This window comes from Dendrobates tinctorius, unplaced genomic scaffold (assembly GCF_039654945.1).
Source record: "Dendrobates tinctorius isolate UK_male_01 unplaced genomic scaffold, ASM3965494v1 ptg000120l, whole genome shotgun sequence".
Taxonomy (NCBI): domain Eukaryota; kingdom Metazoa; phylum Chordata; class Amphibia; order Anura; family Dendrobatidae; genus Dendrobates; species Dendrobates tinctorius.
In genome coordinates this window covers 6986021-7007796 of record NW_027361788.1, presented here as the reverse complement: position 1 = coordinate 7007796, position 21776 = coordinate 6986021, and the positions used below count along the sequence as shown (strand labels likewise).

General features: G+C 43.5%; 1 protein-coding gene across 1 annotated transcript in view; it reads right to left on the bottom strand.

The window, feature by feature from the left end:
- Positions 1-21776, bottom strand: part of ADGRD2 (adhesion G protein-coupled receptor D2) — a 739028-nt gene that overhangs the window by 365237 nt on the left and 352015 nt on the right. Inside the window, exon 23 of the mRNA XM_073541421.1 lies at positions 16761-16876. Within this exon, the coding sequence (XP_073397522.1) occupies positions 16761-16876 (116 nt within the window). The remainder of the gene's footprint in view (positions 1-16760; positions 16877-21776) is intronic.

The following is a 21776-nucleotide window of genomic DNA, read 5'->3' as shown; positions in this document are numbered from 1 at the left end:
ACCCCCTAAGGAACTTATCTAGATGTGTGGTGAGAACTTTGAACCCCCATGGGCTTCACAGAAGTTTATAACATAAAGCCATACAATTAAAAAATCATATTTTTTTCCACAAAAATGATCTTTTCACCCTCAATTCTTATTTTCCCAAGGGTAACAGGACCCTAAAAGTTATTGTGCAATTTGTCCTGAGTACGCTGATACCCCACATGTGGGGGTAAACCACTATTTGGGCGCATGGCAGAGCTCGGAAGGGAAGCAGCGCCACTTGACGTTTTTGGCTGGAATTGAGATCGGACACCATGTCGCGTTTGGAAAACCCCTGATGTACCAAAACAGTGGAAACCCCCCACAAATGACACCATTTTGGAAACTAGACCCCCTAAGGAACTTATCTAGATGTGTGGTGAGCACTTTGACCCCCCAGTGCTTCACAGAAGTTTACAACGCCCGGGCGTGAAAATAAAAAATTCGTATTTTTTCCACAAACATGATCTTTTAGTCACCATTTTTTTATTTTCCCAAGGGTACCAGGAGAAATTGGACCCCAAAAGTTGTTGTCCAATTTGTCCTGAGTATGCTGATACCCCATATGTGGGAGAAAACTACTGTATGGGCACACGTCGGGGCTCGGAAGGGAAGTAGTGACGTTTTGGAATGCAGACTTTGATGGAATGGTCTGCGGGTGTCATGTTGCCTTTGGAGAGCCCCTAATGTACCTAAACAGTGGAAACCCCCCACAAATGACACCATTTTGTAAACTAGACCCCCCAAGGAACTTATCTAGATGTGTGGTGAGCACTTTGACCCCCCCAGTGCTTCACAGAAGTTTACAACGCCCGGGCGTGAAAATAAAAAATTCGTATTTTTTCCACAAAAATGATATTTTTGCCCCCAATTTTTTATTTTCCTAAGGGTAACAGGAGAAATTGGACCCCAAAAATTGTTTTGCAATTTGTTCTGAGTAGGCTGATACCCTACATGTGGGGGTAAAACACTGTTTGGGCGCATAGCAGAGCTTGGAAGGGAAGGAGCACCATTTGACTTTTTCAACTCAGAATTGGCTGGAATTGAGATCAGACGCCATGTTGCATTTGGAGAGCCCCTGATGTGCCCAAACAGTGGAAACCCCCAATTCTAACTCCAACCCGAACCCCAACACGCCCCTAACCCTAGCCCTAACCCTAGCCCTAACCCTAGCCCTAACCCTAGCCCTAGCCCTAGCCCTAACCCTAGCCCTAACCCTAACCCTACCCCAACACACCCCTAGCCCTAACCCTAGCCCTAACCCTAATGGAAAAATGGAAATAAATACATTTTTTTTATTTTATTATTTTTCCCTAACTAAGGGGGTGATAACGGGGGGTTTGATTTACTATTTATGGCGGTTTTTATGTTTGGCGGCTGTCGCACGCTAAAAGACGCTTTTTATTGTAAAAATAGTTTTTGCATCACCACATATTGAGAGCTATAATTTTTACGTATTTTGACCCACCGAGTCATGTGAGGTCTTATTTTTTGCGGGACGAGTTGACGTTTTTATTGGTACCATTTTCGGGCACGTGAAATTTTTTGATCGCTTTTTATTCCGATTTTTGTGACGCAGAATTAACAAAAACCAGCGTTTCATGAATTTCTTTTGGGGGGGAGCGTTTACACCGTTCCGCGTGCGGTAAAATTGATAAAGCGGTTTTATTCTTCGGGTCAGTACGGTTACAGCGATACCTCATTTAGGTCGTTTTTTTATGTTTTTGTCGGTTTTATGCAATGAAAACTATTTTATATAAAAAATAATTATTTTTGCATCGCTTTATTCTGCGAGTTATAACTTTTTTATTTTTTCACTGATGATGCTGTATGGCGGCTTGTTTTTTGCGGGACAAGATGACGTTTTCAGCGGTACCATGGATATTTATATGCGTCTTTTTGATCGCGCGTTATTGCACTTTTTGTTTGGCGGTATGATAATAAATCATTATTTTTTGCTTCGTTTTTTATTTTTGTTTTTTAAGGGGTTCGCTAAAGGGGTTAACTATTGGGACAGTTTTATAGGGCAGGTCGTTATGGACGCGGCGATACCAAATATGTGTACTTTTATTGTTTTTTTTTTTTATTATTTTCAAAAAATGAATTTATTGGGGAATATTTTTTTTTTTTTTTACTAATTTATTTGGCGATTTTTTTAAATTTATTTTTACACTTTTTTTTAATTTTTTTTTACTTTATTACATCACAGATCACTGTGACAGATCAGCAATCTGTCACAGGCAGTGCACAAGGCTTCCTCATGCCTGCGCTTTGCAGGCACTGAGGAAGCCAGCTTCCCCAGGCCCCCGAAGGCCCCCGTCGCCATCTTGGATTCGGGGGCCTGGAGGAAAGGAGCCCCCCGCAGCAGCGCTGCACATTGCGCTGCCGTGGGGGGCTCAGGGAAGCACGGAGGGAGCCCCCTCCCTGCCGATGCTTCCCTTTAACCCCCGGTACACCGCGATCATGTTTGATCGCGGTGTGCAAGGGGTTAACGTGTCGGGGGCGGTCCGTGACTGCCCCTGACACATTGTGCCGGGTGTCAGCTGTGATAATCAGCTGACACCCGGCCGCGATCAGCGGCGCTCACCACGTGGGCGCCGCTGATCGCGGTAGACGTACTATCCCGTCCCCGGTCATACGGGCCCGGGTACCGTGGACGGGATAGTACGTCTCATGTCAGGAAGGGGTTAAGGAGGCATTGGAGAAGGGTCATATTAGACCATCCTCTTCACCCTTAGGTGCTAGGTTTTTTTTCGTGGCTAAAAAGGATGGTTCATTAAGGCCTTGTATTGACTATCATGCCCTCAACAAAATTACTGTTAAATATCAGTATCCGTTACCCCTGATTTCTGATCTATTCTCCAGAGTTAAAGGTGCTTGCTGGTTTACCAAGCTTGACCTCAGGGGGGCGTATAATCTTATTCGCATTAAGCATGGGGATGAATGGAAGACGGCGTTTAATACTCCGGAGGGACATTTTGAGTACCTGGTGATGCCTTTTGGGCTCACTAATGCCCCTTCTGTCTTCCAGTGCTTCATGAACGATATATTCCGAGACTTTTTGAATAAATTTTTGATTATCTATCTGGATGATATTTTGATCTTCTCCAAGAATTGGGACTCTCATGTGGAACATGTTCGGACTGTGTTCTGGATTTTGAGGGAGAATTCCCTGTATGTCAAGGGATCAAAATGCCTTTTTTGGGGTACAGAGGGTTTCATTTTTGGGATTTATTTTGTCTCCGTCAACTATTGAAATGGACCCGGCCAAGGTACAGGCCATTTATGATTGGGTTCAGCCCACTTCTTTGAAGGCCCTCCAGAAGTTTTTGGGTTTTGCTAATTTTTATCGGAAATTTATAGCTAATTTCTCTGGTATTGCCAAGCCATTGACGGATTTGACTAGGAAGGGTGCTGATGTGCTGAATTGGTCTCCGGAGGCTGTTTCTTCCTTTCAGGAGCTGAAGCGAAGATTCACTTCTGCTCCAGTTTTGCGGCAACCTGATGTCTCACTCCCGTTTCAGGTGGAGGTGGACGCTTCTGAGATTGGTGCAGGAGCGGTGTTGTCCCAAAAAGATCCTGTGACATCTAAAATAAATCCTTGTGCTTTCTTTTCCCGAAAGTTCTCCCCATCCGAACGTAACTATGATGTGGGGAATCGGGAACTGTTGGCCATGAAGTGGGCATTTGAGGAGTGGAGACATTGGTTGGAGGGAGCCAGACACCAAGTCGTGGTCCTTACTGACCACAAGAATTTGATTTACCTGGAGTCGGCCAAGCACTTGAATCCTAGACAGGCTAGGTGGGCCTTGTTTTTCACACGTTTTGATTTTGTGGTCTCTTTTCTTCCGGGCACTAAGAATGTCAAGGCGGACGCCCTCTCTAGGAGTTTCCTTGCTGATTCTCCTGTTGTGACTAAGCCTGCTACCATCTTAGGCGAGGGGGTAGTTCTTTCTGCCATCTCGCCCGATTTGAGACGTGCTCTGGAAGAGTTTCAGGAGGACAAACCTGAGCATTGTCCCAGTGGACAGTTGTATGTTCCTGACCAGTGGAGGAAGAGAGTGATGTCTGAAGTTCATTGCTCTGCATTGGCTGGTCATCCAGGTATTTTTGAAACTAGAGATCTGGCGAGTCGGTCTTTTTGGTGGCCCGCCTTGTCTCGTGATGTCAGGAATTTTGTGCAGTCCTGTGGGACTTGCTCCCGGTCTAAACCTTGTTCTCACTTTAGTGGCTTGTTGATGCCTTTGCCGGTGCCCAGGAAGCCATGGACCCATATTTCAATGGTTTTATCTCTGATATGCCTGTCTCTCAGAGAATGACTGTTATTTGGGTGATTTGTGATAGATTCTCTAAGATGGTCCATCTTGTACCACTCCCTAAGTTGCCAACTTCCTCTGAGTTGGTGCCCTTGTTTTTGCAACAGGTGGTTCGCTTGCACGGGATTCCTGAGAACATTGTATCTGACAGAGAAGTTCAGTTTGTGTCTAGATTTCGGAGGACTTTCTGTTCCAAGCTGGGAATTCAGTTGTCCTTCTCCTCTGCGTTTCACCCTCAGACCAATGAGCAGACGGAGAGAACAAACCAGACTTTGGAGTCGTATTTGAGATATTTTATTTCTGCCGATCAGGATGATTGGGTTTCATTTTTGCCCTTGGCCGAATTTGCTTTAAATAATAGAGCTAGTTCTGCCACTTTGATGTCACCTTTTTTTTGTAACTTTAGTTTTCACCCTCGATTTTCTTCTGGGCAGGTGGAGCCTTCTGCCTGCCCAGGTGTTGACACTGTGGTGGAGAGAATGCACCAGATCTGGGACCAAGTAGTGGATAAGTTGTCTCTCTCCCAGGAAAAGGCCCAGCGGTTTTCCAACCGGCGTAGGACCATTGGTCCCCAGTTTAAGGTGGGTGATATGGTTTGGTTGCCATAAAAAAATATTGCTATGAATGTGGCTTCTCCTAAGTCTAAGCCTAGATTTATTGGACCTTACAAGATTTTGGAGATTATTAATCCGGTCTCTTTTCGGTTGGCTCTTCCTGTCACATTTAAAATTCATAATGTGTTTCATAAGTCCTTGTTGAAGAGGTTTGTTGAACCAGTAGTTCCTGTGGTGGCACCTCCTGACCCTATATTGGTTGAAGGTAACATGGAATATGAGGTAGAGAAGATACTGGATTCCCGTCTGGCTAGACGGAGACTCCAGTATTTGGTTAAGTGGAAGGGTTATGGTCAGGAGGATAATTCCTTGGTCTCTGCCTCTGATATTCATGCCGAAAGATTGGTGCGTGCCTTTTATCGGGCTCACCCGGATCGCCCTGGTGGCATGGATGAGGATTCGGTGACCCCGCCTCAAGGGGGAGGTACTGTTGTGAGTTCATTTTTCCCTTCACCATTGAGGTCTGATGAACTCCCTCCTCTGGTGAAGGAAGGTAGTGAGACTGATTACCAAACACCTGAGCAGCTAGATGATAACTGGGTGGCTGGAATTGAGGACTGGATAGAAGGCTGCCGACGCCCTTCTTCCTGGCTGGTGATTTTCCTGCTGGATTCTTGGAGACCAGTCTGATTCCTGCATCTCAAAGCTAAGTTTTTCTGCTCTGCTTTGTACTCTTCAGTTTTGTTTTTGTTTTGCCTTGTTTTTCTGGAGTTCTGCCATCCCCGGCCGGGGATGAGCTGAATTCCATTTTTGTCTCTGATCTGTTGATCTTTTGCTCTGTCTTCAGAATATACCTGAGTGCTGATATAGTCTTTTGAAGCCTAGCGACTTCAGGGCCTGTTTTTCCTATCAGTCGGTTGGCTCAGTTTGATAGGGTTTTTGCGGATGGCAGACAGCAGCTTTCCTATCCTGTCCTATGTAGTTAGCTTGGGCCCCATCATTTGCTCAACCTATCTTTCTATCTGTGTTAGTGTTTTCATCTTGCTTCACCGTCATTATATGTTGGGGGCTGCCTATTGCTTTGGGGTCTGCTCTGGGGCAGTTTAGTTTTTCCCCTTTCTGTCTTTAGGCTATGTAGCTCTCCGGCTGTGATGGAGGGGTCTAGGGCACCGTAGGAACCCCCCACGGCTACTGCTAGTTGTTGTGGATAGGTTCAGGGGTCTGCAATCCGATAGCTGCCAACCTCTCTGGTTTTTCTGAACTTAGCTGGTATTTTGTTTTTTCCTCCTTCGGTGACTCATCATAACAGCAGGTCTGGGCAGAGCGTCTGGAATGCCGGACTGCTGAGCAAACCCCTCTGCGGTTGATAGACAATGGGACACCGCAGAATGTGAGGCTCTGGATTCCTGTTGAGCCACTGCAGGAACCCGTTGCCTAACATGATGTTTGGTTAGACTGGTGGTGGTGCCCTAAAATCCTCTAAATGCGGGGAGGCAGGTGGCCCTGTTGATTGTGAGTGAGAGGAAGACGCAGAGACGGCAGCAGAAAAGGGAGGAGGCTCATATCTGTCATGGTTTTTAAGGTGTGTAGCCCACTGCAAATCGTGCTTGGAATTCAGATGATTCGTCGTACAGGTGGTGCTCAGGTACTGAACATTTATGCCTCGCTTCTCAGTTTGATGGCACAGAGTGCAAACCACCTGTCGCTTGTCCGCGATACATTACCTTAAGAAATGCCACTCCAAGGAGCTCTTTTGAGCCATCTTTGGTGTGTTTATAACAAGGGTTTGGTGGGCAGTAGCAGCTGATATACTGCCTAGGGGTTGCCCGCTGTGCCATTGCACCCTGCTCCCTCCAAACTGCGCATGTCACTTGGATGACCTCCGCTCCATGTGGGGTCTAAGACCTCATCATCTCTTGCATCATCTTCCATTGACTCCTTAACCCTGCCCTCCTTGCCAGTCTGCACACTGCATAAAGATGCTGCAGTTGACAACTGAGTTTCATCATCAGGAATTGCAGCGGGCTAGTAACGTAAATACTAGAAACATTAAACTAATCTACTTTATTTCAAAATAGGTTAAAAAGGAACACAGTTCCTATTAAAAGTGCACATGAAACAAAAACATACAGAACACATAGAAACCGCTATTATTAATGATGCGGTGGGTAGTACACCAAAGTTCTTCCCAGGTAATTCATTCTAACAGCACCTTAAAAAATGTCCAGAGATACCATAAATTAATCTCTCCTATACACAGCTGTCCCCGTAATTAGAGCAATTGGAGCTACCAACAACACCTCTCGATACTCAAACATAGATATTGGAATGTTGTAAGCCGTCTATGGTCTATCTCATATTCAGAGAAAAGTGTAGTGATATTGCATCCATATATTAGTACATACTATCATTGCTCGTAATTCCCATAGACAAAGTATTTCAGCAACAAACTGTAAAATTGGTGTCATATCATGCAGACTGGGGTTCATCACTCATATATATACACATTTGTTTCCCGCAGTACATACAGTATATTTCATATACTTTTCAGCCCCCTCCTTTTTCAGAGTCTGCACGTGTGACATATATCATGGAAGGATCTCCCCCATAACTATTTCAGTGATGAGTTCTTCCATACAGATGTCGTTCCCTTCTTCCGACGCGTTTCACTGTTCTCCAGATCATCAGGGGAGTTTCTGGGTAAGGCTTGATGCCCTCATGCTCAAGAAATGCCATCACCCTTCATCAGCAGCCAACATTTTCTGCATCCACTATCCATGTGCTCTAGCCCTCCCACATAAACATCATCCAAACTAACAAGTGGTTGGGCATCAGTGCACTCATTCTCTTCCACTTCTGGATCTGAGGCAGGTGGATGGGCCATGGAACCCCAGCCAGCTGACTCATTAAAAATCAGAAGAGACTGCTGCATGAGTTGGGGCTCAGACTGTTTGGCTGATTTGCAAGGGGGTGAGGTGGAAGCGGGATGACCATGGTCCTCAGGTCCTTGCATCCCAACTGTACACTTTCTGCACTGGACCATGTGGAAGATGAATGCGAGGGAACTTGAGCCACTGTCAGCCATCCAATCTAACAACTTTTCAACATCTTGTGGCCTCACAATTCATGCATCGGTATTCAAGCCTACGAAAGGACGCATAACATCCTGTCACCTGTGTGAACCATAGGAACGTATTATAATTATGCAAGTAGCAGGTACAGAACGACCACATCCTCTCCCTGTATCAGCTACACAACCACCACCAGCAGCAGCTACACCAGCATGGCCACATCCCTTTTTTGATGCTCTCCTCATTTTTGGAATTTGATTTTGTAAACACTACTGGCAAAGAGATGGTGGAAGAGTAGATTTATTTGAAACAGTGTTAGAAAAATGACAGCGTCCCTGAAAACTTATGTCTTTGGCTTAAAAATGGCAAATAGTTGAGTGAAGTCAATTTTTTATTTACCAGACTCATAAAAACCACATACCAGCCATGAAAAATTAGTTTTGGGGCCTCTAAATGGCAATGAGACAGCTGATGCGATACAGGTGCTTCTCACAAAATTAGAATATCATCAAAAAGTTAATTTATTTCAGTTCTTCAGTTAAAAAAGATAAAACTCTTGTATTATATAGAGTCATTACAGATTGATCTACAGTATTTCAAGTGTTTATTTCTGTTAATCTTGATGATTATAGCTTACTGCCAATGAAAACCCAAAAGTCGTTATCTCAGTAAATTAGAATACTCTATAACACCAGCTTCAAAAATAATTTTAAAATCCGAAATGTTGGCCTACTGAAATGTATGTTCAGTAAATGCACTCAATACTTGGTCGTGCTCCTTTTGCATCAATTACTGCATCAATGTGAGGCCATCAGCCTGTGGCACTGTTATGGAAGCCCAGGTTCCTATATTAGCAGCCTTCAGCTCGTCTGCATTGTTGGGTCTTGTGTCTCTCACCTTCCTCTTGACAAAACCCCAAGGATTCAATTTGGGGTTAAGGTCAGGCGAGTTTGCTGGCCAAGCAAGAACAGATACTGTTGTTTTTAAACCAGGTATTGGTACTTTTGGCAGTGTGGACAAGTGCCAAGTTCTGCTTTAGAATGAAATTTAGATCTCCAAAAAACTTGTCGTAGAGGGAAGCATGAAGTGCTCTAAAATTTTCTGGTACACGGCTGCGCTGATTTTGGTCTTGATAAAACACAGTGGACCTCCTACACCAGCAGATGACATCGCTCCCCAAACCACTGATTGTGGAAACTTCACACTAGACCTCAAGCAGCTTGGAATGTGTACTTCTCCATTCTTCCTCCAGACTCTGGGACCTTGATTTCCAAATGAAATGCAAAATTTACTTTCATCTGAAAACAACACCTTGGGCCTCTGAGCAATAGTCCAGTTCTTTTTCTCCTTGGCCCAGGTAAGATGCTTCTGGCATTGTCTATTGGTCATGAGTGGCTTGACACAAGGAAGCAACACTTGTAGCTCATGTCCTGGATATGTCTGTGTGTGGTGGCTCTTGAAGCAATGACTCCAGCAGCCGTCCACTCCTTGTGAATCTCCCCCAAATTTTTGAATGGCCTTTTCATAACAATCCTTTCAAGCTTGCAGGGAGGAGTACTGAACAGATAATTTGCATATTCCCAGTGCATTCTGGGTTAAGTGAAGAGTCTCCACGACCTCAAAGAACACTATTTTGGCCTTTGCAGCTAAAAGGAGGACATCGGCAAACCGCTTCTACAGGCGCACAAATTTTGTCACGGTTTTCGCCACTTCATATATCATTAACAATATGAACATGGAAGAGGCAAGGAGTCATTTGGTGAGCTGCATTTCTAGCTACATGTTCACAGACTTACCAGTGGAAAAGCCAAACTTCACATGCCAGAAATGCAAGCTTGTGTCTGTGGTGTCCCTGAGGCTCAGTCGCCACAGAGGTACTGCACCTTCTCCTAAGGTGTGGTGCCCCACCATCCAGGTAAGTTGGAGGCTCCTGACCATGCTCTAACACTCACACCCTATACAGTAGAGTAGTTCAGCAAAACCACATTGCGGCTCCTTGCCTAGAGAGAGGCAGAGCACCTTTGGTGGTTCCCTGCTTGGACCACTAAACGTGCTGGGAGGTCGGTGGAGTTTAGAACACATGAAAGAGCGGGATGGTTTAGGATTATAGGTCAGTCAGTAGGGCAGTCAGATGGGGAGTCTGAGAGAGGAAGCCACTCGGAGAGGAGTGGGGATCCCTGGAAGAGGGATGGAGGAAGGAGTGCTGCAGCTGCCTCAGTGATCTGAGCCAGCTGGCACAAGAAAGGAAAGAAGGAGAAAGACATTGAACTGAAGCCTGAGCTTTCATAGGAGAGAAAGACAAGTATGAACGTAGGACTAAAATAGAACACAGAGGACGTGGGTTAGAGGAAGAACCCTGCCTAGAAGTTCTAAGCGCAAGGCCGTGGCCCGGTCCCCGAGGTTGCATGGACACTAATGGTTCTGCAGCGGACACCGGTGGAGTAGTGGGCTGTAAATGCACTACTCCCATCTAAGATTTGAGGGCACAACAGTAGCATGGATAGAGAGCCGGGACTTAGGAGTAGAGAGTCCCCGAAGCAAGCTACAGCTGTCTGCCGTACAAGTAGAGTTCTTGGGAACATCTGTCAGGAGGAACTCCAGTGTAACTCACTACTAGGAGATCTTCACACTTAAAGGCGCTATAGAGGAGACGTTCAGAAAAGGCACATTAGTTGGCGGAGCGTGGAAGGGAGCATTCCATCTTGCCTGGAGGTTGACTGAGTCCCTGACCCGGAGGACACGGCACAGAAGCGGGCACTACAGACTGCGAGTAAAGCTTTTGAACTATATGCCCTGGTGTCCTCCATTCCTTCCTGCGTCCGTCCGCCTGGCACTGCTGCATCCCCTGCACCGGACACTACACCATCTAAGTGTCTCCACATCTACACTGCCATGGGACAACAGCCCTGCCTGTGGAGGGCTATAACATCATTGCTGCACCACACCATCTGTCCCAGAGGATCTGTCTGCAGCGTCAGCTTAACACCTCCCTTGCCGAACACCACATGTGGTGTCACGAACTATTCATCTAACTACATTACACCATTCACAACATCCCCCATTCATTGGGCGCCCAGGGCCACGGTCCGGGTCACCGCTGTTGTGACACGTCCCGCCGATACTGGCCCGGTACCGAGTACCCCACGGCCCTGGGAGGGCGACCCATGTCCCTATTGGAGGAAAAAGGGAAGAAAGTTCCAGCGCTAGGAATGGAAAATTAAAAATCCATTTTATTGTGCCTAGGTCTTAACATGATTAAGACCTGAGGCGTCGAAACGCGTTGTTCTGCAGTCATCCGACTGATATGCTGTACCTGCTGGAATTTTAATATGCATTGGCACAATAAAATGGATTTTTAATTTTCCATTCCTAGCGCTGGAACTTTCTTCCCTTTTTTCTACTGTTGGTTGACTGCCTGGTCAGATCCGTGCGCGGGATTTGGATCCTACCAGCAAGGCAGTGCGGTGAGCTGGATTAATCTGTTCTTTTACTCCATTTATATTGGAGGAAAAGTTGCAAAATCTAGAAGAGAGGTTAGCTATATTGAAGATCATTAAGGAAGGTGAAAAGTTCTTAGGGTGTGTGCACACCCTGCGGATTGTGCTGCGTTTCCGCAGCGGTTTTGGCCGCTGCTGGTCCGCAGCAGTTTTTGGTGCGGTGTACAGTACCATTATTCCCTATGGGAATACAAAACCGCAGTGCAGACGGTGTGGATTTTTCCGTACGGTTTTTCTGCGGTTTTGAAACCACAGAAAGAATTGACATGTCAATTCTTTCTGCGGATTCCGCTGCGGTTTGCCATCTCCTCCATTGAGGAGATGAAAAACTGCAGGGCAAAACCGCTGAGCAATCTGCAGGTCTTTTGACCTGCAGATTTACCTGCGGATTTTACAAAATCCGCACAGCCAAATCCGCACTACAATCCGCAGCGTGTGCACGTACTCTTAGACAGAGCAGAACTATCTTCTCTTCATGTTACAGAAACAGAAGAAACTCGAAATGCGCCTGAAGAAACAGAGGAATGTAAGCATGTGGCATATTGTAGATTGTAAGTTCTCACGAGCAGGGTCGTCTTATTTTACTTTAATTACTGTATTGTTAACGTTGTTACTTATGACTTGTGTTTTGAAACTGTTAAACTGTAAAGCGCTGCCGAATATGTTGGTGCTATATAAATAAAGATTATTATTATTATATTATTATGTGAACCAGAGAAGCAGGAGGATCGGGAGGCAATCAGCACCCATACTGGTCAGGAATCAGTACCAGGCTCTCACGCAAGAGAATGATGAAGTAATACATCACAAAAAGACTTTGCCCACAAATAACAACTTTGTGCACCCTCAGAGTCCTCCTGGATGGAAAAACAAAAAGGTTGTGAAGAAGAAACAGAGCGTTATGGTCATGGGGGATTCCCTGTTGAGAGGAACAGAGGCAGACAGGATATAACTTCAAGAGAAATGTGCTGTTTTTCAGGTGCAAAAATTAAAGATGTGTCTGACAGGATATCAGGACTCTTCAGGCCTACAGATGACTACCCATTCCTGCTACTACACGTGGGGACAAATGACACCGCAAGAATGGACCTGGAAGCAATCTGCAGTGACTTTGAAAACTTAGGTAAGAAAGTGAAAGAACTGTGAGCTCAGGTGGTCTTCTCATCCAACATCCCGGTGGATGGCCATGGAACAAGGAGATGGAATAAGATTATGTCGTTGAATAACTGGCTACGTCAATGGTGACGTCAGCAAGGATGTGGATTTCTGGATCACGGAGTGAATTACCTATATGATGGACTACTTGCTAGAGATGGGGTGCAACCTACGAAGACTGGAAAACATGTATTTGGAAGTCACCTTGCTACACTCATCAGGAGAGCTTTAAACTAGAAAAATGTGGGAAGGGAAGCAAAAGGCCAGAAAAAGTCATACACCTGACAAATACTATTGAGAACTGCTATTAAAAGTGGAATGGAAAAACAAAGACATAAAGATCTAAATAAAAATATTGGAGACAGAGAAACCAATCACAAACTAAAATGTTTCTATACAAATGCACAAAGCATGGGCAACAAACAAGGAGAACTGGAACTACTAACGCAAGAAAGAAATATGATGTCATTGGAATCACTGAAACTTTTTGGGACAATACACATAATTGGAATACAAGGTTAGAAGGATACAACTTATTTGCGAGAAACAGACTTGATAAATGAGGAGGAGGTATCGCACTGTATGTTAGAAAAGTGTATATCTGCACAGAGATCCAAGCTTCAAAGACTGGAAGTTCTGTGGAAACTATTTGGGTAAGAATACAAGGAGAGAACAACAGAGAGGACACTATTGAAGGTATTTACTCCACTCCGCCTGTGCAAGCTGAAGATATGGATGAACTCTTTATGCATTAAATGGCCAAGTTCTCCAAAAAATATGACATAGTGGTCATGGGAGATTTCAACTATCCAGACATTTGTTGGGATTCTCTCTCAGGCAAAACTAACAGGTCAAGCAATTTCTTTTCCTCTCTTGCTGACAACTTTCTCATTCAAAAAGGTAGGGGAGAAAACAAGGGGTTCTGCTACCTTTGATCTAATCCTTATAAACAGGGAGGAAATGGTTGAGGAGGTAAGAGTGGCTGGGCCCCTAGGAGGTAGCGACCATGCTATTTTAGAATTTTGGATAACTAGAAGATGAAGACCTGTGAATACTCAAACTTCAAGGTTAGATTTCAGAAAGGCAGATTTTAAGGGACTCAGAAAGAGAATCGGAGGGATCCAATGGCTAGATATCCTTAAGGACAAAAATGTCCAGGAAGTATGGGAAATTTTGAAAAATATGATTCTCAAAGCACAATCATTAAAAATTCTGAAAAGAGGGAAGAATTGGAAGCATTTAAGGAAACCAAAATGGATGAACACAGAACTTAAATACATGCTAAAAAGGAAGAAAAAAATGTTTATCAAATGGAAACAGTGAGGCCCATCTAAAGAAGAATATAATGCTGTCTGCAGGACCTGCAGGGGACGATCAGATTATCTAAAGCTGACAATGAATTAAGGCTTGCAAGAGACATCAAAAGCAATAAAAAAGGATTTTGGGGATGTATCAAAAGTAAAAGAAAAGTCAAAGATGCTATTGGATTTCTACACGATGAAAATGATGAAATGCTAAGAAAGGATGTTGAGAAGGCTGAACTTTTAAATTCCTATTTTTCATCTGTTTTCTCTCAGAAAGTAAATGTAACATCAATTGATCTTCACTGTCCTATTAAAGGAATAGAAGAATCCAGGCTTCCTATAAACAGAAAGATAGTAAGGGAACATAGCTAATACAAATTAATTCAAGTCTCCAGGTACAGATGAATTACACCCCAGAGTACTTAAGGAGATAGGAGAAGAAATTTTTGAACCACTCTCCATAATCTTTGAAAATTCTAGGAGATCAAGAGAAGTCCCAGAAGACTGGAGAAGAGCAAATGTTATTCCTATCTTCAAAAAGGGGAAGAAGGAGGACCCAGGGAACTATAGGTCGGTGAGTCTGACTTCTATACAGGAAAGATCTTTGAAAAAATTATTAAACATGTATGTACGCACCTGGGTAAGAATGAAGTGATTAACCAGAGTCAGCATGGGTTTGTAACTAATAAATCATGTCAGACTAACTTAATTCCCTTCCATGACAGAATCACTGACTGGGTGGATCAGGGAAATGCTGTAGATATAGCACATCTTCACTTCAGCAAAGCTTTTGACAAAGTATCTCACACCATTCTTTTTGAAAAAATGGCTTAGTATGGAATGGACAAGGCAACTGTTAGGTGGATTCATAACTGGCTTAGTGATCGGACCCAAAGAGTGGTCGTAAATGGCTGCACATCCAGTTGGAAGAATATCTCAAGTGGGGTACCACAGGGCTCTGTCCTGGGCCCTGTATTGTTCAACATCTTTATCAACGATTTAGATGAAAGAATTGAGGGTAAACTGATTAAATTTGCTGATGACACAAAGCTAGGAGGGATAGCTAATACTAGAGAAGAGAGAGAGGATTCAAAAAGATATAAATAAACTGGAGCAGTGGGCAGCAACTAACAGAATGGTTTTTAACAGGGAAAAATGCAAAGTACTACATCTGGGCAATAAAAATGAAAAAAGCATATACATAATGGGAGGAATAGGGCTAAGCAACAGCACATGTGAAAAAGACTTGGGTATACTAATAGATCACAGACTGAATATGAGTCAACAATGTGATGCAGCAGCAAAAAAGGCAAATGCAATTCTGGGATGCATTAATAGAAGCATACAGTCTAGATTACGTGAAGTTATTATCCCCTTCTACTTCTCTTTTGTCAGACCTCATCTGGAATACTGTGTCCAGTTTTGGGTGCCACATTTTAAAAAAAGACATCAACAAACTGGAGCAAGTTCAGAGAAGAGCGACCAGAATGGTGACCAGTCTGCAAACCATGTCCTATGAGGAACGGTTACAGGATTTGGAAATGTTTAGCTTGCAAAAAAGAAGACTGAGAGGAGACTTAATAGCTGTCTACAAATATCTCAAGGGCTGTCACATTGTAGAAGGATCATCTTTATTCTCATTTGCACAAGGAAGGACTAGAAGCAATGGGATGAAACTGAATGGGAGGAGACAGATTAGGTATTAGAAAAAACTTTTTGACAATGAGGGTGATCAATGAGTGGAGCAGGCTGCCAAGAGAGGTGGTGATTTCTCCTTCAATGGAAGTCTTCAAACAGAGGCTGGACAGACATCTGTCTGGGATGATTTAGTGAATCCCGCTTTGAGCAGGGGGTTGGACCAGATGACCCAGGAGGTCCCTTCCAACTCTACCATTCTATGATTCTATGAGGGTGCAGAGTACACACAGCAGCTTAAAGGACAGTACTCCCACAGAGGAGAAAGCAGAGTACACACAGCAGCTTTAGGCAAAGTACTATCACAGACAAGTTTGCAGAACACACACAGTGGCTTTTATCACAGAAATAGCACATAGAGGGGTTGTAGAGTACACACAGCGTTGTGTTTGCAGAGTGCATAGTCAGAATCTGACCTTCACTGTAGATGCATCTTATCCATAAACTAATGAGAGCATAATAACAGTGGCACACATGATCCGGCCTTTATACAGGCCAGGTCAATGGCCATGTCGGCCCTGGAAGTGCTGACAGTGTAAAAGCTTGTTGATTAGCTGTGCTGCAGCCTTTCAACAAGCTTTATTACACTGGCGAACCAAAACAGGAAACCAGGCATACAGTAAAATGTTTGTATTTGGTACAAACCCAGAGCTTTCTGGTTTGGGTTCACTCATCCCTTGTTACAGTCAGAGGATGTCGATTGGCTACAGTAGTTAAGTGGCTCGCCTGGAATAGCAGTGCAGACATTGTTGGAATGGCACCACTGTGGGAGGAGAGTATAGGTTGTTTTTATCTTCTATGATGTGATTAAGAAGGGATTGTTCAATAGTGGACAAGCCCTTTAAGTTTCCTTTAACATAGAAATTCCCATTTCTTATTATGTGATACATTACATACTGTATGGATTATCCAGTAATCTATAGAACAATATGGTATTTGGTATTTATTTACAAGGGAACAAAATTGGCCAGCAATATCTTCTGATCTCTTAATCTGACAATGGAGATACGACTCAGTGCTGGGATCTCACTAATATTTCAAAAAGTCGATCCACTTAAATAATTAAAGCTGATAACCCATAGGTTTCCAAAAATCCTTCAGGACAATCAACAGGACCTTTCTTATTCAACTCAAGTCAACTCACCAGACCTGAATACCAATCTGTTTCTCTAAGCTGCAGTTGGGTGTCAGCATCTTAGAACGCCGACGGGCACTCGAGACTGTAACCATCACGACTCGAAATAGGACAAATGTATTGACCTGCAAGGATGAAAATGTTAAAAAGTTATAACAGATTGACATACAAAGTTATCATATTTAATAATATACTATAATTGTTATCAGCGCTAAAAAAGCCATATATAAAGAATTGATGAACTTGGGCACTCAATTTTACAAGTTAGGTATCAGTTCAAAAAGGACTTAACATGCTCTCAGTTTACAATTTAAGCCATTACAGCGGTGATTGAGAGAAGTGGCTGGCAGCTGATACTACTCCTGTTGGGCATCAGGTTCCTGTCGCTGCACAGCGTGAATCCCGAGCCTTGCTTCCGGCAGTCTCCCATTCCTCTCCTGCCGCAGAGGAGGTTGCTCAGCAAACTCGTCGGTCCCGGCGCTCTGCACAGACCAGCTCCGTGGGTTTGCTTGCTGCTGCCACCTCTGGCACAGCTATGGCAATGCATGCTGCTCAGCAGCGGGATTCTCCAGGGACTAAGTCCCCATGTTGGGCCACTGAGCATGCCCGTGGAGTGATCTCCCATTGGAGATCGACGGTCACGTGCTCAGGTCCTGCTCGTCTTCGGATTGGCCCTTCCTTGAAGCCAGGAAGGTCCCGGACACTCGCTGCTATAAAAGGCTTGCATGGCCGCTTGGCCATGCGCTAAGATAGACTGTATTTTCAGACTATGAGGAGTGAGTGATGTATGCACGTATGAATGTCTCTGGTGAATGACTCATTAAGAAACCCCTACCCTTGGTACGCATGTGTAGTGCAACCTAGCCTGCTAGCGCCCAGGCTTAGGAGTAGGTAGGACAGTGTTTGAGTCAGGCATTAGTCCTCACCAGTGACTCGGCACGCCTCAGTGCAAGTGCTCCACACTCCTTAGCCAGCGTCTATAGCGACGTTCGTGGCAGCGACGCCGCGCGCTCAGTGGGCCTAGAGGGACTCTAACCCCATGTCCTTGGGGTAGAGTTCTGTGGCCGTACACTGTGTGCTCTTTTGGCCGGGCTCTGTGAGCTAAACAGGCTCCGGGATCTACGTTCAGCGGTCATGCGACTCTGTGAATTAACAGAGTTCACTCTTGTTCACATTGGGTGATGTAACCCACGTGTGACTGTTTTCACACCGCTTAATACTTCCGCCACTATCTAGCAGCAGTGTACCACCTCTGCACGGAGGACCCCGGGCTGCGAACGCACCTACTACTATTTTATAATTTGGTGCGTTCCGCCAGCCCTAACAACTCCAATATTCAAGAACACCCACAGATGAACTCAAATAGAAGTGATGAGAACTCTAACATACAGTCATTTTGTCTTAAAATGAAGTAAAAAAAACACACATTTTCCATCATGGTGTCAACGTTGTTATAGTCCAGCTGATCAGTTGTGATTACTTTTGTGACCATGAAATACCAGGTATTGAGAAGGAAAATGTGTTGGAGCGATAAGAAGGGCTAAGTAGCTTCCGATAAGAGCCAGCACTTAGTGATGGTTCATATCAAGGGATTGACTCTACTTTTAGGTAGAAATCACATTACATAGTAAAGACATGAGACCCAAAACCTTATCAAATAAGTTATTAAGGATGTGTGCTTTATTGCTGATTTTTTTTACTGCTGCTAAAACCTGATCTCTTGGCAGTAAAAAAAAGCTGGCTTTTTGCTGCTGCTTTTCAGGTTCCTGAAGGTCAGCTTCGCTTCCACCATACAAGCATTGACAATACAAGGTTTTAGAATACCAATGCAAAACATCTGTGAAATCATAAAACATTTTTGGAAAAAAAATGGCAATATGTTCAAATCAATAAGTGGAAAAAGTTTTTCATGTCTGAAAAAATAGTGACTACTCTGAACAAAAAAGTTTCTAAGAGTTAATGAAAAAAACAAAATTGCACATTTAAAAACAACTTGGGGAGTTGAATTGGTCGGGCATAGTTTACCAAACACATTGTTAGTGGATTAAGTTGGTCACACATTGCATACTTTCACACACTGGTCGAGCATTGTTTACATTAACACATTGGTAGGGCATTGAGTTGGTAGGACAGTGTTTGCTTTCACACGTATCACTAATTTAATTAAACTGTACTAATAGCCATGCTCATGTGAGGATAAACACCTTTTAGGTTTAAACTAGGGAAAAATCACAAAAATAAATGAAATAAATGGGTCTCACATCCTGCTGTACCAGCAATTTGGTTTTTCAATAAAAATGTTGCAAAAACGTATGGCAACTTTTATTGCTGCGTTTTTGTAATTATCTATTGCTTTCTATGGGTGAAAAATGATAAAAAAACACTGAAAGAATCGACATGTTGCAATTTAAAAAAGCAGCAGTTTAACAATTCTGTCAAGAAAAATAAGCAAGTGTGTGCATTAGATTTCTGAAATCTCATCATTTGCTAGTGATCTAAAAAGCAGCTTTTAATTTGCATTAAAAAACTGTAAAAACTGCAGCAAAGATGCAACGTGTGAACATAGCTTAAGGCTGTGTGTACAACGTGTTTTTATTGCACTTTTTCTGTGCAGATTTGTCACAAAACCTGAAGGCTTTCCTGATGCCAGCATAGTGAATGAAAATCCTCAAGTCTCTTGCATGCGCTTCTTATTTGTGACTTGCAGATTTAAATCTATAACATGTCAATTCTTTGTGTTTATTGCTGCAGATTTTACCCATACTAATGAGTGGGGAGAAATCTACACCAAAAATGCATGTAAAAATGACGTAAAAACGTGTGTATTTTACAATGAATTTTTCCTGTAGAAATGGTGCAGAAATTTCTGTATCAAATACTTAAGATGTGCACATACCCGTTGTTTGTACATTTGTCACACAATGCCTTGGGACTGTGGGCACTTACCAGGTCCCTGAAACTAGGGGCACCCTAGTCTATCCTTGTCCCTGAAGGTGCAGACGCTGGGTTCACATGCCTTGCTATGCTCCTATATAACTTACTTAGCAGTGTGAATGTCACGCAATGTCTTAGAACTGTGGGTACTTACCAGATCCCTCGAATTTTGGGTGCCTTAGTCTATCCCTGTCCCACAGACTATTTCTGAAGGTGGAGACGCCAATTTCATGTGGCTTACCATGCGCCTATATCAACCCTAATCTATCCCCTCACCCACACAGGGAAGTGGGAAACCAAAGTGTGTAGGATAAGACTAACCAGACAAACTGAAAGTCAGTCAGGGATAAATGAAAATGACAATAAAACATAATACACTCACCAAACAACAGAATGGAAAACAGGGGAGTTAAAGGAAGGAGACAAACAAATAGAGGATGAGGATATGCACGCAAGCAAAACTGCAAGTAAAACAATCTCCTGAACAAATCTCCAAATGCCAACTCCCACCATGAACTACACCTCCATCTCCAAATCAGGCAGTAAGGGCTAACATTGGCAATTCCTAAGTGCCAGAGGTGAGCATTTATAGCAGAGGGGAGTGGCAAACAATGAACAGCTGAGACAATCCAGGAAGGAATTCTCCAGGAGCTTCAACTGAACAGATGAACCCTTACACTGCCAGCAAGGAAAAGACCTGCACTGTTTAAAAAGATGGTGAAGTACTTGTAACCAGTGCAGGAGTTCGTGAAAGTGGACGCCACATTCTTCCAGACCCTCTCTGTCGCGGTATCTCCATGACAATACCCCCCCATCCTTCTAAGAGACCTCTGGACCCTTAAAGCCAGGTTTATCTGAGTTTGCCACATGAAAACACCTGATCAACCTAACCGCATGAATGTCAGATACTGGTACACACATTCTCTTTTCAGGACCATAACCCTTCCAGTGTAGCAGATACTGAAGAGACAAAACTAAGCGAGAATTACATATCTGGAATTCCAGATTCCCATCAACAATGAATGGGGAAGGTGGTGGTGGAGATAGTCAAGATGAAACTATGTATTTTTTAATGGAGATTGGTGAACACATTATGAATTTTAAAAGTGGATGGCAAAGCAAGATGAAACGCTACAGGATTGACGATGGCTGTAATCTTATGGGGACGGATGAACCTGGGTCCCAGTTTCCCAGAAGGAACCTTCAACTTAATATTCTTCAAGGTTCCTTACACTTGCCAGTCCTACTCTAACATTAATATTCTTCAAGGTCAATAATGCCAAATCACCATCACACAGGTCCAGATCCACCAAACATCACTGATCAGCCACATTCTTATATTTGGACCTCATCTTCTTCAAATTATCAAGAACACCTTGCCACATTGATGTAATAAAAGAAGAAAACCATTCCTCCTCCTGAAGAACAATTCTTATTGGAGGAGCAAAATTGAGAATGAAATCTGTTTGCCCCAAAGAATGGGGACTTATCAACAGATTAATGACAATTGTCATTCACAGCAAATTCAGCTAGAGGTAAGGAATGAACCCAATCCTCCTGATTCTGAGACACAAAAAAGCTAAGATATGTCTCAAGATTCTGGTTCGTACGTTCAGTTTGCCCATTAGACTGTGGATTAAAGGAGAAAGAAAATGAATGATGGATTCCCTAAACTAGAACAAAATGCTTTCCAAAATTTGGAAATAAATTCCACCCCTTGCTCGGAAACAATATCAGGAGTTATCCCATGTAACTTCACGATTTCTTTGATAAAAATTTGTGCCAAGATCTTGGCATTAGGTAAAGCGGGAATTGCAATGAAATGAGACATCTTGCTGAATCTGTCCACCACCACTAATATAATAGTATTACCTGCTGACAAGAGTAGATCAGTGATGAAATCTACAGACAAATGAGTCCAAGGTCTACAGGGAATCGCTAAAGACTGAAGAGCCTCAGACGAACGAGTATGAAGGGTCTTAGAACAACATGCACAAATACTGCAGTCAGCTACATACTACTGAACATTCTGGTTCATCCCAGACTACTAAAAAAGACGAATAAGAAAACCTGTGGTGGTTTTACTACCAG